Here is a 16,890-nt window from a genome sequence, read left to right as displayed (position 1 = left end):
TAGAATCTTGTAAACCAATATCCACATTGTGATTTTGAGAATTTTCTTTTCTTTTTTTTCTTCTTTTTTTTTCTATTTTGCAATGTAAATTAAATTTAAAATTAATATTAAATTGTTCTTTAATTGAATGCAAGGACTTTTAAAAAAAAAATTAATAAATAAATAATTGAACTTACTTTTTACGCGCAACCATGTGTAAGCTGATTTCTCACCAGCTTCATTAACAGCCAAACATTGAAACATTGACGAATCTTGCGGTGACAGTTTTTTTATTTGCAAGGAATTGTCTTCACTAAGCGAATATCTATAAAATAAAAATGATAAATAATATTAATAAGAGAAAAAAAAAAAAAGAAAAAAAAGTAATAATAATAAATAATACAAAGAATTGCAATCGTTCGTCTTCGGTCGTCTTTGTTCGTTTCATTTGTACTTACTTTTCATTGTTTGCATCAATTAATTCACTGTTTTTGAACCAAGTAACATACGGCTGAGGTTCCCCAACTACATCACAAGGCAATGTTACTAATGCACCCAATTCACCATAAGTCTCTTGGCGCATTAGCGTAAAAAATGATGGTGGTTCAAGAATTTCAAGTTTTGCTGATGAACTTATAACTTTATAACCACCGCTACGCAAACGCACCTGACATGTATACTCCCCGGAATGTGTTAGATTTACAGATAATAAAGCCAAAGACCGATTCCATGGATCATTAAGCGTATGAGCAATTTCAGCATTTTCAATTGGTATACCGTCCTTAAGCCAAATAGTTTCTAATTCATGCAACGGACGGGCATTCGCAATGCATTGCAGTACAGCTACCTGTTCGCCTCGTCTCAATTTCATATTCTCCGGAAATATAATTATTTCCGGCGGCACCTCCACGTAAGGATCTCCGGTAACGTTCAAGTATATAAAGGCACTGTTTTCCTCTTTACCCAATTGGGTATTTATGGCACGTGCACGATATGCCTTACGGTCAACTTCATCAGCGCTAAGTATTATCAATTGATTCGTTTTCGTAAAAGCATATTTAATATCATAATTAAGAGGACCCTCTTTAGTTTGCCACATTACTGAGGGTGCGGGCGCTGAATCGATAGCAGGCATTTCGAATATGACCGGATGGCCAGAAGTAACTGTTAAACGACCTTCAGAGTTATTATTGAAAATACCCATATCTAGAGAAGGAGAGAGAGAAACATTAAAAAATTATATGCTTGTGTACGCGGAATATTTGTGTGTGCACGCATTGTTTATGTACGACTTACACATGTATATACATAAGTATATAGGTAAATAATTATATATACAATACATATGCATATATAATGTACAAACAGGCAATAATTAACCATGAATACAGGAATTGTGTGCAATCAATTAAAATGCAATATAAATGAACGCACAAAGGGAAAACGTAGGCATCGATTCATATAATAAACTGGGTTAACTGCGTTTAAACGACTTATGTGTGTACTCTTTACTGCTACGAACATTTATCTATCGACATATCGACTTTTGTTTTCCACTCCTTAGTTTGTATTTCAGTTAACTTTTTTTTTTTTTTTTAAAGACATTAAACTACATTCCAATGACTTATATATCACGTCAATCTTCATCTGTCACTCTTTAGTTTATAAGTTAGTCTATAGTACATTTTCAAGTAGAAAACTAAACCTTTTTGTTGCGTCCTTCACCGATTGATATTTATTGCAGATATGTTTTAAGAATGCATTTTTAAAGCAATAAATAAATTATACATTCTGGTCAGGTGAGATTATGTGCCTATCGGCACAACATTATGCTTCACATATATTACATAAAAGCACTTATCGTTAGTAAGTAATATTATCACATACTTCTAAACGTAAGCACTGACACGCATTTTTCACAGTATACTTAATCCTTCCATTCATATTTGATAGTTGGTTTATGCTTTGAAAGATTTTTACGCAATAACAATAATAGAAAGTTGAATATCAAATCGACGCCTATTTTAGATTAAAACGTAATAAATCCATAGATTAACGTGTCTGGGCGTAACATAATTGGAGCCATAACGGGCCAATCTTGCAATTACATAAAAGAAAGGCTGTTATTAAGTACATAACAATAAGTTCTCATTTTCACCAGGCGTTTTCATGGTAACTGACATTTCCGATTGCAAATTGATTTTTATAATTAAAAGGATTTTATGATTACGATAACTATTTCAGAGAAGACTGGCAAGATGGAGTCGTCCATTCAAAAGACAGACAGACAGACAGACAGATAACGGTAAGCAAATAGATTGCGCAATTTTCGTTAATCAAGAGTACAAATAAATTACAGAAAATCCATCCAACGTATATGTGATAATATAGGTATTGCATACGAACGATAAATCTAATATGTATGTATTAGGTAGTTGCATATATATTTTGATAGGCGACTTGTACAGGTCAAATTTATAAAGTAACGAAAAATGCCACCTTACACAATAATTAAATTCGATGATTTTGACCTTTCTCTACTAAAATAACTGTTTTCCATTTAATATTATTGAGTTATTCAACGTACGCCCACGCTAATCATGGAATGCTTGAATTTGCATTTCCGGTACATCCATTACTTTTGTTGTTTAATTTGAAGAAATCTGCTGTCGTAGCCCACCGAACCATTATGCAGTTTATGGTGGATGCTGCTGTATCATGTCTCAACTGTCCGTTTTGGTTCCAACTGGTTAAAAATGGTGACATTTTCATGTCAATTGCAAAGAAACGCCCCGGAAGTCAAATAAAGCTCGAAGACAATGAATAGCAAAACTTATTGGATGAAAACCGTTTAAACTCTAAAAAAACTTTCGAACAGTTATTGCTTAGTAGAAGAGAGCCATTCACATTGACGCCGAAACCAAATATTTATGACATTAAAATTTTGCTATTCGTATGATGGGACCAACAAAGTGTAGTGTATTACGATCTCCTAAAACCGAATAAAACTGTTACTGCAGTTGTCCACCGACGTCATTTGAACAAATTGACCGATGTATTATTGCAAAAAGGATGAACAATAGCGGTTAAGAGACGTAATGTCATCATTTCGGATGACAACGGTCGGCCATACCTTGCAAGAGTTGTCAAGCTCAACCTGGGAAATTATGGCGCATCCAAAGTACTCAATAGAGGTAGCGCCTCCTAATTACCACTTGTCCAGATCGATGCAGCATAACTTGGCTGGCATATGGGTTTGAAATGCCGAAGAAGTGCGAAATCATTTGCCGATGATTGAATCCCTGTCAAAACAATATCGTGCTTTCGACACGTTATCGCCACGCTGTCCGAAAGATGGGCCAACGTTTTAGAAAATTATGGAAAATTTTATGATTAATGTATGTTGCACTAATTTTCCTCAATAAATGTCTTTTACAAATGCAAGCATGTAATATATTAGTTTGGGGAAAAAGAAATCCATTATTTTTTCGGTAGATGGCTGCACTGATAGATTTCTCGTAAAGTATCGATCAAACAATTTCCGATACTGTACATTTACATACTGTACATTTCGCAGTAAAAAAAATTCTTTTGCTGTTTTTTGTTTGGTGCATTCAGTTGTGAGTTACACCGTGTTAAAAATGGAAGTGAACAAAGAGAAAATTCGGTACATTTTACAGTTTTTCTTAGACAAAGGCGAAAATGCAATCCAGGCGGCTAAAATTGTGAATGGTGTTTATGGTTCCGATACTGTAACAGCCAATTATGTGCAATTTTGGTTTCGTAGATTCCGTTCAGGAATTTTTGATATTAAAGATGCACCTCGCACAGGTAGGCCGGTCGTCGAAAATGTCGATAAAATCGGAGAAATGATCGAAGTTGACCGGCATGTTAGCAGTCGTAACATCGCCCAGGAGCTAAAAATCGACCATAAAACAGTTTTGAACCATTTACACAAAGCTGGATTCAAAAAGAAGCTCGATGTTTGGGTGCCACACCAATTAACAGAAAAAAACATGATGGATCGAATTTCCATCTGCGAAGCCTTAGACAAACGGAATGAGATAGACCCATTTCTTAAACGGATGGTGACTGGAGATGAGAAATGGATCACATAGGATAACCCTGTGCGAAAACGATCGTGGTCAAAGAGCGGTGAAGCACCTCAAACGGCCAGGAAGGTTTTGCTATGCATTTGGTGGGACTGGAAGGGGATTATTTATTATGAGTTGCTTCCATATGGCCAAACGCTAAATTCTGATCTCTACTGTCAACAACTGGACCGTTTGAAGATAGCGATTGACCATAAACGGCCAGAATCGGCCAACAGGAGAGGTATCGTGTTCCATCAGGACAACGCTAGGCCACACACATCTACAGTGACTCGCCAGAAACTTCGGGAGCTTGGTTGGGAAGTTTTAATGCATCCGCCATACAGTCCGGACTTGGCACCAAGCGATTATCATCTTTTTCTTGCATTGCAAAATTTCTTTAATGATAAAAAATTGGAATCTAGGAAGGGCTGTGAAAATCGACTACTAGAGTTTTTTGCAAATAGAGACCAGGACTTCTATGAGAGAGGCATTTTGAAGTTACCTTTAAAATGACAACAAATCATACAACAAAACGGTGCATACTTGACCCAAATCGGACAATCCGAAGCATGTTAAATAAAGTCCTGAAGTTCATATAAAAATAATGGATTTCTTTTTCTCCAAACTAATAAATATTGTTATAGTTTATTTATAAATGTTTATGATTTTGAAAACCGTGTAACAAAAGCTGGTGGTAAAACTCCAAAGATATTGTACAATATTAAAAATTGTGATAAAGTTTTTTCTAAGAAGAGAAAAAGTCAATCTGAGCGTTGTATTTAATGTCTTTTGAAGCCTTGAGATCTTAAGAAGAAAATAAGCATTTTTCTGTCTTAATTTTTTGTTAAAAATTAGTAAAAATATTAATTCTATAGTCTAATATAGTTTAGTAAGTATAGTAGTGCTGGGTATAGCTTTCTAGTAGCAATAGGGCAATGTGTTATATGAATCTTTGCAATCCTGACGATACAGGTGAATATAGTGAACGCGGCTCCTTTTTTGTTTCTTGAAAAGCCATAGATTTTTTATATTATCTGCGGTTTTTTTCTATGTCTTTAAAGCGTAATGACAATCTTATTATACCGTTAAGTTATACTGTTGCTGATGCTATGAAATCGAATTCTGTATGAACAGATTGTGTGATAAATTTAAACAAATGACTTGTGATTATTTATGCATTAAGTACCTGAAACTACTTGAGAGGGAGTAGATGCACAGTTTTTAGTAGCTATTCAAGTGCACTTTTTCTTTTTTCGTTCTTCTTTTTTTTTAAGTTAGCTTGAAAAAAAATTTGCAAAAAAGTAATGAATACTCTTTGTCTGCAATTGTTGGTATATGTAGTTACAAATACACATATAACTGCTGCACTCGAAGATTCCGAAGTTTTTAATTAAGTATCACTTAATAAATGTCATGAATTTTTGCGTCTATAAAACTCTTTCCTCTGAAATGAATGATTATTACACTTTCGTATAAGTGCACTTGACTTTATTATCTATCCTTTACATCCTTCATATATATAAAAGATATATATATATATATATATATAAAATCTATCTACATATCTTCATATACATAAAGTAAATATATATTGTAGTATAAATAGTATAAAAAAAGCAGATATGTACATATATGTATATATATATAAAGTAAGGTTATATATGTATATATATGTTATATATATGTATATACATACAGCAATTAATTTTAATTAAATTTATGATCATTATATATCCACTAGGTACATAAGGAAAGAAGATCAGGGTAAGTAAATTTTTGTTTTTTCTTCATTTTATTTCTAATAAAATTTCAATTCAAATTTTGTCATTTTTGTCATATTTTTAAAAAAGTTAAAAAAAAAAATCTTGCTCTCATCAAATTAGAGAATGGGGGGAATTTAATGGAGAGATTCGTCATTAGTTAAAAAAAATTATTAATTATTATATGTGCCTTTGGTACAAATAGTTTGCGAGCTCAATGGATATTTAATAAAGTCATGTCGTAAAAGATTTTGGTGTTACATTTGTTCTAATGCCGCCACGAGTGAGTTGTCATGAAAGATATTCGATAACAAGACATTTGATAAGAAAATAAAGTTTGCTAGATTTGGAACACATCAGTGCACGTTTTGGGCTTTCGCCTGCATAAAGCATCTCATGGAAAGTACATTTATATATGAAAACAATGTAGTATTTTTGGTATTCTATTATAAAAGTAAGTAAAGTAAATATATACGACGAAGTGGTATAAGATATTCGAAACTCGGCTTTGCTCGACTATAATGTTTTCGTACATGTTTTTAACAAGATAGCGGAATATCCCGCACGCACCTGTTTTCATTTAAATTTGTGTTGCATGATGTCTACGACATATATAAAAGTAATCGTGCGAGGGTGTAAGTAATCGTATAAGTAATCGTGCGAGGTAGGTACAAAGCTAGGCAAAGATTGTCGAATGCCGAATGAGTTCTCCGAAATTGAGAGCTTAACAAGTGTTTAGGTCAATATGAGGAAAGTAACGATAGCTGAATCAATCCTAATAAATCAAATATCAAAATAGAGCCTAATAAAGTGTAACAAAAGTGATCCTACCGAAGAATACATAAAAGAAGATTTATGGTTGAAAGTGACAGTAAAAGCAATTTAAGTCTTATTTTATTTAAAATTTTATACCCTATTTACAATAAGTTTTTTTGTCAATATTTTTACACTCGTACCGGAAGGATGCGCACATATTGATTATATAAAGACATCGTCAGAAGGAAGCTTCAAAGATCCTATAAAGTATATATGCTCTTGATCAGTATACTAAGTTCGGCATGTCCGGTTGCGAAATTAAGAAGATATAGGGTTCGTATTTGCCGTAAGCATTAAAAACTCCTTTTTGCACATCGTTACAGAAAATGTCCCAAATCGGCCAAAGAGCTCGCTTATAATACAAAGTCAACTAAGCAGAATTCTGTTTTCAAAATCGAAAAAAAGAGAAAAATGAATTTTTTGTTCGCTATTTGGTATTTTCACGTATATCCCATGAACGGACTTTAAATACCTGCACAAAGACGAAAAAAATCGGCCGCATGCGAATTTTTACCCTCTTAGTTATGTTTCATCTTCTTCTTCTTCTTCAGAGACGCCACAAAGTATAGACACTCTTGATCAGCATCAAGTTCTCAATCGATTTAAGAATGTCTGCCAGCCCGTCTGGCCGTCTGCTCTAAATAAGTTGGTATTGAAAATGGGCTTAATCGGTCGAGGGGCACGCCCACAACGTCATGTAAACTGAGAATATCTCTGCTTTTCAAGAGGAATGAAAAACTGGTTCTTTGTGCATTACTCAAAAACTACAGCAAATAAATTTACAAAAATTTGAACACATACTCGTTTCGATTCGGCGATGCTGTAGCATTCGTGCACCAAAATGAAAAAAAATTACCATGCCTATTCAATACTATAGTATATCAAAATTTAAGGAGCAGAAACAAGCCTCCAAAACACCACAGAGTATATAAATTTTTAGCCAGTTTCAAATTTGGAGTGCACCTAAACATGTCCGTCTGTCTATATGCCTATCTGCGCAAATGTGTACTATTTGGGGCAAAAATTTTTCCGTTAGCGAAAATGAAGATATCACCTCCAAATTTGCAAAAGACTTTGAAAGTGACTTAAACTTTTTAACGACACGCCTACAACATTTACACGCCTGTGCGAGAAAAACTACAAACTTCAAAAATAGTAAAAATCAGTCAGCCGCGTGCACTTTATATTTATAGAGGACGAAAATTGAGTTGTTTTACATTTTTTGTCCTTTTTAGAGTAACGGTGATGGGTACAAAAGCTTCGGTCACGACCGAATTTAATTTTCTTACTTGTTTAATTAGGAAAAGAAGAACGATGAAAAAAGAAGTTCTTTTAACTTTACCAGCTAGCCGTCATTAATATGTAATAATAGCTGACGTTTTTAACGTGTATTAATAATATTTTTTTTTTTTTTGAAAATGTATGCAACAAGGCGTGCGAGCAACAGCAGCATAACAATCGTGAAAGTAAACGTTATACTTACAAGCAACGATAACATCAATTTTTTCGCTAAATATTGAACCGGCATCGTTCTTGGCAATGCATTTATAACTACCGGCATCCTCCCGTTGTGTATTCAGTATGCGCAGATATTGACTGGATGAAAAATCACCAATGGGTATACCATTCTTTAACCAACGGTATGTGGGTTGTGGATATCCTGTAAAAGTAAAACAATAAGCAATAAATGAAAGAGATAAAAAATGAACAGAACAGTACAGAACAGTATAATACAATATATAGTCCAGCCAAGCGTTTTGTGTGCACAATGAATAAGTGAGTAAATTAATATGTATGTAGAAAAAAGAAAGAAAGCAAGAAATTTAAAAAAACGAAAAGAAATAATAAAAACAGCAAAAGAGCACACACAACAACTGCAAAACGTCTATCAATTACATTTAAAGATACTTTTCTCTATTCATTTACACGTAAAAGATCTGCGATTTAGGCGAAAGTTAGTTAGTGTGGTGGGACCATCTTTTAAAAAATGTTTGAACTGTATACCTAGGTCAGTCTCTCTCTTGGATACTTTCTTCTTGTTTGAGTTGCAAATGGCAACGGTATACAAAGATGTAAGTAATTTCTCTGCTTTTCCCATTCATTTTATGGGTTTTTACGCACATACACATAAGAGACGAAATTTATAAGTTATTTGTTAAGAAGAAACAAGAAAGCTGCATAGATCTTAAGGGATTCTTTGATCACCCACTTTCCTTGGTGTTATGTCTATCACGATCGTTTCAATGCATGTAAACGTTTAAGCAGATCTAGTAATGAAAGAACTGTAAGTTGTCTTTAAAAATCACATCCAGAATATATCGGGTGATGGAAATCGCTGTTCGCGCAATTCATTCTTGATGGGCGGTTGCAAAAGAAAAGTCATTGGGTGTCAAATGGTAATTGGGTATAACTGAACTCGGGGAATAAGCGATTAATTCGATTCTTTCAAAGTTTAAATAGTCGGTTGTAATGGAAGAAATGTAAGCGACCACGAATGATCCGAAGACGTTTGTTTATTTTCCTCTTATCAAAACTCATTAATTCCGGCAAACAAATGGTTGTGTACTATTTTGAATTAAGCGTTTTAGTTTTTACCAACCGACACAATCGTTATATGACCAGTTTTTCCGAAAAAAGAAAACATGCACCATTTTTTTTGAAGTAGTCCGAGTACGCACAACTTTTGTTATGCTTATTTCTTCTATCTAGCAAATCTTATCCATATAGGTGACTGGTGTTTACTTTCTGGCTCCTGATTCGTTACCCGTTACGATCTTTAATACGCTTCTTAAATTACTTCATTTCTTAACCCTTTGCTTGCATCAACCGATATGAGATGCTATGACATCTTTCTGAGATTTTGTCAAATTATGTGTGGAATCGAATGTGAAAAAAAAGTCTTTTGTGTGGCTGCAAATGGCAAACACAGTTTTTGCGAAGGATATCACCAAAATGTTGAACTTTTCAGTGGAAACTTTAAATGGCATAAACAGTTTTGTGATTCGAGTTCAAATTTAAATCAAAGAGTAATTAATATAAGTGAAAACAATAACAATATAAATTTCAATATAAATTTTCATATTATTGTAGCCTATCTGTGCAATAAATGAAATGCTAAACATAAGAAAGTCATGGAGGCCAAGCCCACTTCATTTCTGCGGTATATCAAATTTATATTAAAATTTGAAGTTTGAACTTTCTATATATATGTATTACTATATATATATCCTATATATATATATATATATATATATCTGCTGGCTAGTGTAGCTCAGTCGAATATATAGATAGATACAGGTATGACCCAATAAATAGGGTAACTAATGAAGAAATCCACCTTTTTTTCTGCTATACTGAATTTTTTTTTTTTCAACATAATCTTATTTTAGTTCAAGACAATGTATGCAACGATTTTGCAATTTTTCGAGCAGACCAAAATAGCCCTCTGTTGCCTATTCGACACTAAGAGTCGAACAGGCACTTGTCTTTTCAGGTTTCCATATTGATAATGATTGCTGTGGTAGTCACATATATTTACAAATCTACGTTCATGCGCGCATACATGAATACATAAATACATACAATTTTATCAACGCCATTTCTTTTTTATTTTGCTATTTAATCAACTTAATAACGTTAAATAATATGCTGCTTGTATTATTCTATACACGGTGAAGAGATTACGTTGTAGGTAACATTGGAGTAAATTATACCGCTGATGTTCCCGTCTTTGCTTGCCCGTCGATGCACTTCCAGCAGGTAAAGTCCATCTTTTCGATTCTTCATGTGATTCAGGCATGTGATTCCATATTTAAATCGGACATAACGATCTTACGATCAACGAATTTATATCATTTGACTTTATCGATTAAGCATGCGCCCGGCCGCTCCTCACTACTTTCTGAGCGTCACCATGTTACGTGAATAGTGAACATAACCTGAGTGATCGATCACATTAAGAAAACAGAAATACATTTTTCATTGAAAAGATGACAGCATTATCATTGTGTTCGGATTTGAGCGAATGCGACGCCCACCTTACATAAAGTGCAAAATATTAAGGGGAGAGTTCTCATATCACATCGAATATTCACTTACACTTATTCATTCACTGTCTAATCATTTTATTTAAAGAAACACATTTCCCACGTTCACGTTTATCGAACCTTATGCTAGTGTCTTTTGGCGTCTGTACTTCCAGAAAATAATATTTAAGAATAGAACGAATTTCATAGTGAAGAAACCAACCAACCAAGGCTATTTGCTTCCTAGAGGTGTCTAACGAATTCTAATTTTTACTGAACGGCTCGAGTATTGACATGCGGTCCTTTAATGCTCTATTCTATTCGGCATTCAAAGAATCTCTCCGTTTGTGACTCACTTTAGCATTACTTCTGTTATTTATTGACCACTGTAATGCTAATAACACAGACATGTGTTCAAACTGTTTTTTATATGCCTTTGGTACAATTTATATGTCTTCGGGTTTGATTCCTTTTGGTTTTATTTAATAGTTCAATTTGTTTCTTTCGCAAAATCACTTGCAAACCGACAACAACGACGTCAACAATTTACAATTAATAGCATAAATCGCGTTTGATTGTTGCAAGAAATAATAAAAGAAAAACATATACACACACACATACACACACACACACACAGCCACGTAAACACGCAAAAGCTAAAACATAAAAGTGAAAAAAAAAAACAAAAAACAACGGAAGTAAAAAAAAATTCTTCGATGGCAAAGCAATTGGCATCAATTTTTCCAAAAAAAAAGGAGACTAACTATTGCTTTTGTTGGTCTATTGAAGTGCTTGCACACATCCCTACTACAATAGTAGTCTCGATATTTGTGGCAAATATTCGATACGTTTATGCTCATGTCAAAGTATCTTTCGGTTGCGAGCATGAAACAAATTGAAAAGGCTTTTGTGGAACCATTGCAAGTGATTGCAATTTGTATAGGGCTTTAAAATTGTTTGGCATTATTAAGTGTGTTCTGTTCAAGCGAGTGCCCATATCCGCATTTCTGTGTCATTTTCGAATCTACAGATTTGTATATACGATAGAATATAACAAATATTGGCCGCCGTTAAACTTCACTTAGAAGAAGTCCTTTTTTCATTTGCAATTTGAAACGAATTACAGACGAATCGTAAATGTCCACTATTTGGAAGATCTTTTGTGTGTTAATTATGCACGTGTGAGTATGTCCAGTTGGTACTATGTCCATTTCTGTCGATAAAGCTATAATGCTTACCGACCTGCCAGCCCACCTATTTCTGACGATCACCGTGACACTGGCATAGGGTACACCCTGCGGATGATTGGTCATAAAAATAATAATAATAATAATAAAAAAAAAGACAACATATTTCGATCTCGCAAAGTTATGGAAAGTCTTAATAAATACTCAAATCTAGTTTCGCAACAACACTTCTCTATGGACCGTGAGTTGTTTTTCTGAAAATCTCTTGAAATGAATGCTTTCTCCGTCTGATCTAATTTTTTTCCTTTTTCAAAGTTCTAGGTTTCATAACGTTCTTGATTTCTCTTATACTGCGTTAACTATAAGGGACATGAAAGCATTGTAAAATTGGATTGTTCTTTTATCAAATTGAATTTTTAACAAGGAAGAAAGTTAAATTTGGTCGGGACGGAATCTTTTATACCCGTCACCGTTATCCTAAAAAAGGCATAAGAAGTAAAAGAACAAAATTTTTAATGCTCTATAGTAGGGAGCGGGCGCAGCTGGTTTCTCCGACGCAGAGTGGTATTGAAAATGGACCAAATCAGTTAAAGAACACACCCATAGCACCACGTAAACTGAGAACGTCTTTGTTTTTCTACAGTGAATAAATGTATAAAAAAATTGAACACTTATTCTATGGGCAATGCTGTAGTATGCGTACAAAAAAATGGAAAAAATTGACCACGCCTACCCAATATTATATTGTATCAAACTTTATAGTTTTTTTCAATACCTTTGTAACGCGCAGCACCAAGCTTCAAGAATCCCATAAAGAATGCAAATTCTTGGCCAGTTACAAATTCATTCATCTGTCCGTCAATCTGTTGGCGCAACTTTATAGTGTTTGTGTTGAACATTGTCCCGTTAGGCCTACAAATTTGCAAAAGAATTTCGAATTGACCTAAACTATAGCGCCCACATGCCTATACTACATACTATGCCATATTATAGAGCATGAAAATTTTGTTCTTTTACTTCCTTTTTCTGATCTGTGATGGATGTAAAAGACTCGGTTCGGACCGAATTTGATTTTCTTACTTGTCATTTACTTCAAATAAGTTAACAGGCGATGATTCTTTATTAGAATTTGGCAACGATATTAAGTTTAGTGTTACGCAGGTGTCTTTATTAAAGTTTGCTTAGCCGTCAACCTTTTGAAAATGAATGAATGTTAGGTGCTGCCTCCTTTGCAGATTCCGATTGTTACAGCAACATTTTGCTTTCTATTTATACCTTTATACATGTAAATTGAAGGAGTTGTGCTAGCAGAAGTTCTAGTTTCCTATTCGTTCTCTTGAATAAGCTCTTGTTTTGTAATACGCTTTAAAGACAATTTACCTTCTTTTTTAAATTCTCTTTCTTCTAACCGACACGTACAGTGCATGTACGGACATTAAAACTAACGATCTTTTTAAGCCTGATGTCTGAGTTTGACGTTACTAAAGCATTGCTTGTAAGTTGCTAAAGATTTGTGCTAGCACAGGTTTTAGCTTAACTCGTAGCAGTGTTACATTGATTGTACAGAGACCGGCGTAAACGTTTCGGATGTTCCAATTGCATACTATCTCTGTACATTTATGCCAGGGATTGTGACCATGTTTGTTTTGCTCAACGATGAGATTGATTTGATTCGCAACTTTGTGTTAAATGAAAGCACGATTCGATATAAATTTTTAATTGATTTAAACTTGTCTCTCTGTCCGTTTCGTCTCTCTCCATTCGTTTTTGTGCTCAATTTTGATGAAATGTGAAAGACATTGATGCGTTATATCCCAAAGACGAATTCTATCGCAAACAGATTGGATCGCATTATTTTTATAGATCGCTCTTCATATAATGCCCTGTCTTAAAGAGGTCGTTGTATGAAGGAAATTTGCATTTTTAAAATTTTTTTGACATAAATCACCGAATGATAGTGTCTCGTCGGATTAAATTAATAGGAAAAATTTGAACTGGATAGAGCAGTAGAAAATTCCAAACGATGAAGTAATAATACGGATGAATTATTCAAAATTATTCATAATTTTTGATCAAGATTGACAAAAGTACTAAGGTACGAGCTATCAGAGGAATTATTTCATATTTTTACCAGATGCGGGTTTTTGTCTGTTCCTAGAACCCGAAAATCTTCTTATATTTCAAGTGTAGATGAATATTTGAAGGATCCTAAAGAGAGCCGTCTCCTTTTTTTTGTAATGTGAGCAATCGTTCGGTGGGTGTCCACTGTACGTATAACATGATGATAGTCAGAAGGAGTTTTAAAATAAGAAAGAGATAGGGAGAGGCCGGAGCCTAGCTGTTACGTGTCCGATCGGTAAGTGTTACGCCCTTACTAACTGAGCACCCACTGAAATTACACCAAAGTATGATTATCACATCGCACGGAGATTTAATTGTCCCCCGAGCACTGACTTGGTAGTCGCGGTTCTTATCTGTTCGGCTGTCCAAAAGCCGTTAGGATTGGATTAAAGAATTTGGATAAGTTAAGGTGCACCCATTAAAAACACTAGTTATATTAGGGGTTTGAATGTATTTTTAGACGTTTACACGCGATGGGAAGGATCCAAGAGGACAAAAAATACCTGCCATACGAACTGACTGACAAGACCAGTTTCAATATCGCGGTTTCATTGCTTGCCGGGCAAAAAATAAGAGTTTTCTGTTGCAAGTTATGGCAATGAAAAGTGGGCCTACTACGACAAGCGAAAGCACAAAAGGTCGTGGGTTACTCCACGAGAGCCATCCACATTGTGCACCCGGGGCGGAATATTCGTGGCTATATAGATTTACTGTGCATATGTTGGGACCAGCAAGGTCTAGGGTATTACGAGATACTGAATCCGAATGAAACCGTTGCTGCGGTTAACAGGGGCCATCTTGCATGATGTCAAGGATATACTGTTGCAAACCGAATGGGTAGTTGCAGTACGCCCAATGTACTCATCAGACGTAGCGCCTTCTGGTTACCGCTTGTGCAGATCGATGTAGCATGGTTTGGCTGAAACGGGGTTCCGCAAAGTTGAAGAAGTGGGAAAATAGGCCGATTATTGGATCGCTACCAAATCAATATCGTTCTCTCGAGATGATACCACCATGCTATCCGAAACGCGGGAAAAAGTTGTGGAAAATAATGGAAAATATTTTGATAAATGTATATATAGTATCAATTTTGCCCAAGTGAAAAAATCATCACATTCGATGATTTGGGTTTTTGTGAAAAGAAGACGATTTTCTGAGAAACCAAATTCTGAAGAAAGAGAAAACCAGCTATACATTTATGACGTGGGCAATGCGTGCAACGCGCAGCTCGTGAAAAGATTAACAACAATTGGCAAAAAATTTAACGAGAAAAGAGATTAAAACTATCGCAATGAAGTTAGGTAGTCATAACTTGCTTATAAAAGGGTACATTAGCAGCATATTTGCGGAAGGCAAATGGGATTTGTGTCAAGACTTGAACCAAAATTCAAGTGTTGTATGTATAAGTTTCCGTAAATAACTTGTAAATCCGCCAAATAATTTAAGTTAGATACAATTTTTGTTACACCGATTAGTTCAGAATCGAAGTTTTTTGTGTTTTCTGTGCTCGATCTAAAACTCACAAATTTACAAAGTATTTTTGATGGATTCGACCAGACTAACATGGAGACTGGATATATTTTGGATTACGAACGAGTCTTATTGAGAAGGCATTGGATCTTGGCGACTTTAGAGTTCATTCTACGAAATATTATGGTTATTGTTAGTGTTTCCTGTAAGGTTGGATTTCAATGGATTTGCTTGTAAGTCGAGCTGTTTGTTAGTCTTATTACGTATGAATATTGGTGACACGCGCCAAATATATAGTGGATTGCAACGAAGAAAGTTGAACATTTTGTGCCGTGAACTCAGATCTTTAGAATAACAATGCTTGTCAAAATGGTTATCAAAGTAATTGAGGAAAGGGCCGGACTTGAAGCTTCCAATCGGACTCCATTCAGAGCTGCAGCGGGGTCCCTTAGTTTCAATTAAAAAATATGTACCACAGATTTTAATGTTTTAAAAAATATGTTTCTATATATTTGTTTATTATAATTTTTTTATACCCGCCACTGTAAGATGGGGGTATACTCATTTTTTTCCCCCTAATTTATGTAACACCAAAAAAGAAGCTTCAGAGACCCCATAAAGTATATATATTCTTGGTCAGCGTGAAATTCTGAGTTGATTTAGCCGTCTCTGTCAGTCAATGTGTTTGCACGGTGTGTGTTGTTGGCACTACTCTGGTCTCAAAAATGAAGACATCAACTTCAAAAGTTGGTAGCAATATTGGAAGTTTCTGCACGAAGGTTGGTATTGAAAATGGGCCAGATTTGTCGGAGCAGAAGCGCGCAGTGAAACGTAAATTGAGGCAAACACTCTACTCTTTAAGTCCAAAAATAGAAAAAATCGGCCATGCCCACACGAAAGTCTTAGTAATTATATATAATTTTATTGATTTTTTTGAGATTTTATTCTTATTTGTTATAAGGCAATCGAGATAGGATGTTTAAAGCTATTTTGGACATTCCTCAAATGAAGATATGCTATTTGGCTGAAAATGGGTTAATTTTAAAATGAAGAAGGTGGACCCCGCGATTACTTTTTTCTTAATAATACCAGCGATATGGGTATCAAATAAAAGAACTTGGAGAGTAGAATACGAAAAGCATAGTGGTGGGTATGCGAGATTCATCCCTTGCCGAATAAAACTTTTTTACTTATTCTATTTTTGTCCCTTCAACATAGAAAAGTTCATATTCACTATGCAAACTTTGCAGTCTCTTCTGTTGTTAAAAGAAAAAGACACAAAAACAAGTGTAAAAATTATATTTGGCTATGACCGCATCTTTTGTATCCTCCTCGGCATCTTAAAAAAGCGAAAATGAAGACAAACAAACTAAACTTTTATATAGCATAGTACTGGGCGGGCGTGACCTAATTTTATCCATTTTTTGGGCAATATTCA

The 16,890-nt window shown here is 34.6% G+C and overlaps 1 protein-coding gene across 5 annotated transcripts in view; it reads right to left on the bottom strand.

Moving 5' to 3' along the window:
• Positions 1-16,890, bottom strand: part of LOC119637287 (protein sidekick) — a 218,132-nt gene that overhangs the window by 63,013 nt on the left and 138,229 nt on the right. For all 5 annotated transcript variants that reach the window (XM_038033213.1, XM_038033214.1, XM_038033216.1 and 2 more), the window contains exons 3-5: positions 8,133-8,309; positions 438-1,185; positions 177-304 (exon numbers count right to left, since the gene is read on the bottom strand). In XM_038033213.1, the coding sequence (XP_037889141.1) occupies positions 177-304; positions 438-1,185; positions 8,133-8,309 (1,053 nt within the window). The remainder of the gene's footprint in view (positions 1-176; positions 305-437; positions 1,186-8,132; positions 8,310-16,890) is intronic.

The sequence above is a fragment of the Glossina fuscipes genome, unplaced genomic scaffold (genome assembly GCF_014805625.2).
Source record: "Glossina fuscipes isolate IAEA_lab_2018 unplaced genomic scaffold, Yale_Gfus_2 59, whole genome shotgun sequence".
NCBI lineage: Eukaryota > Metazoa > Arthropoda > Insecta > Diptera > Glossinidae > Glossina > Glossina fuscipes.
This window is presented reverse-complemented; position numbering and strand designations above follow the sequence as displayed.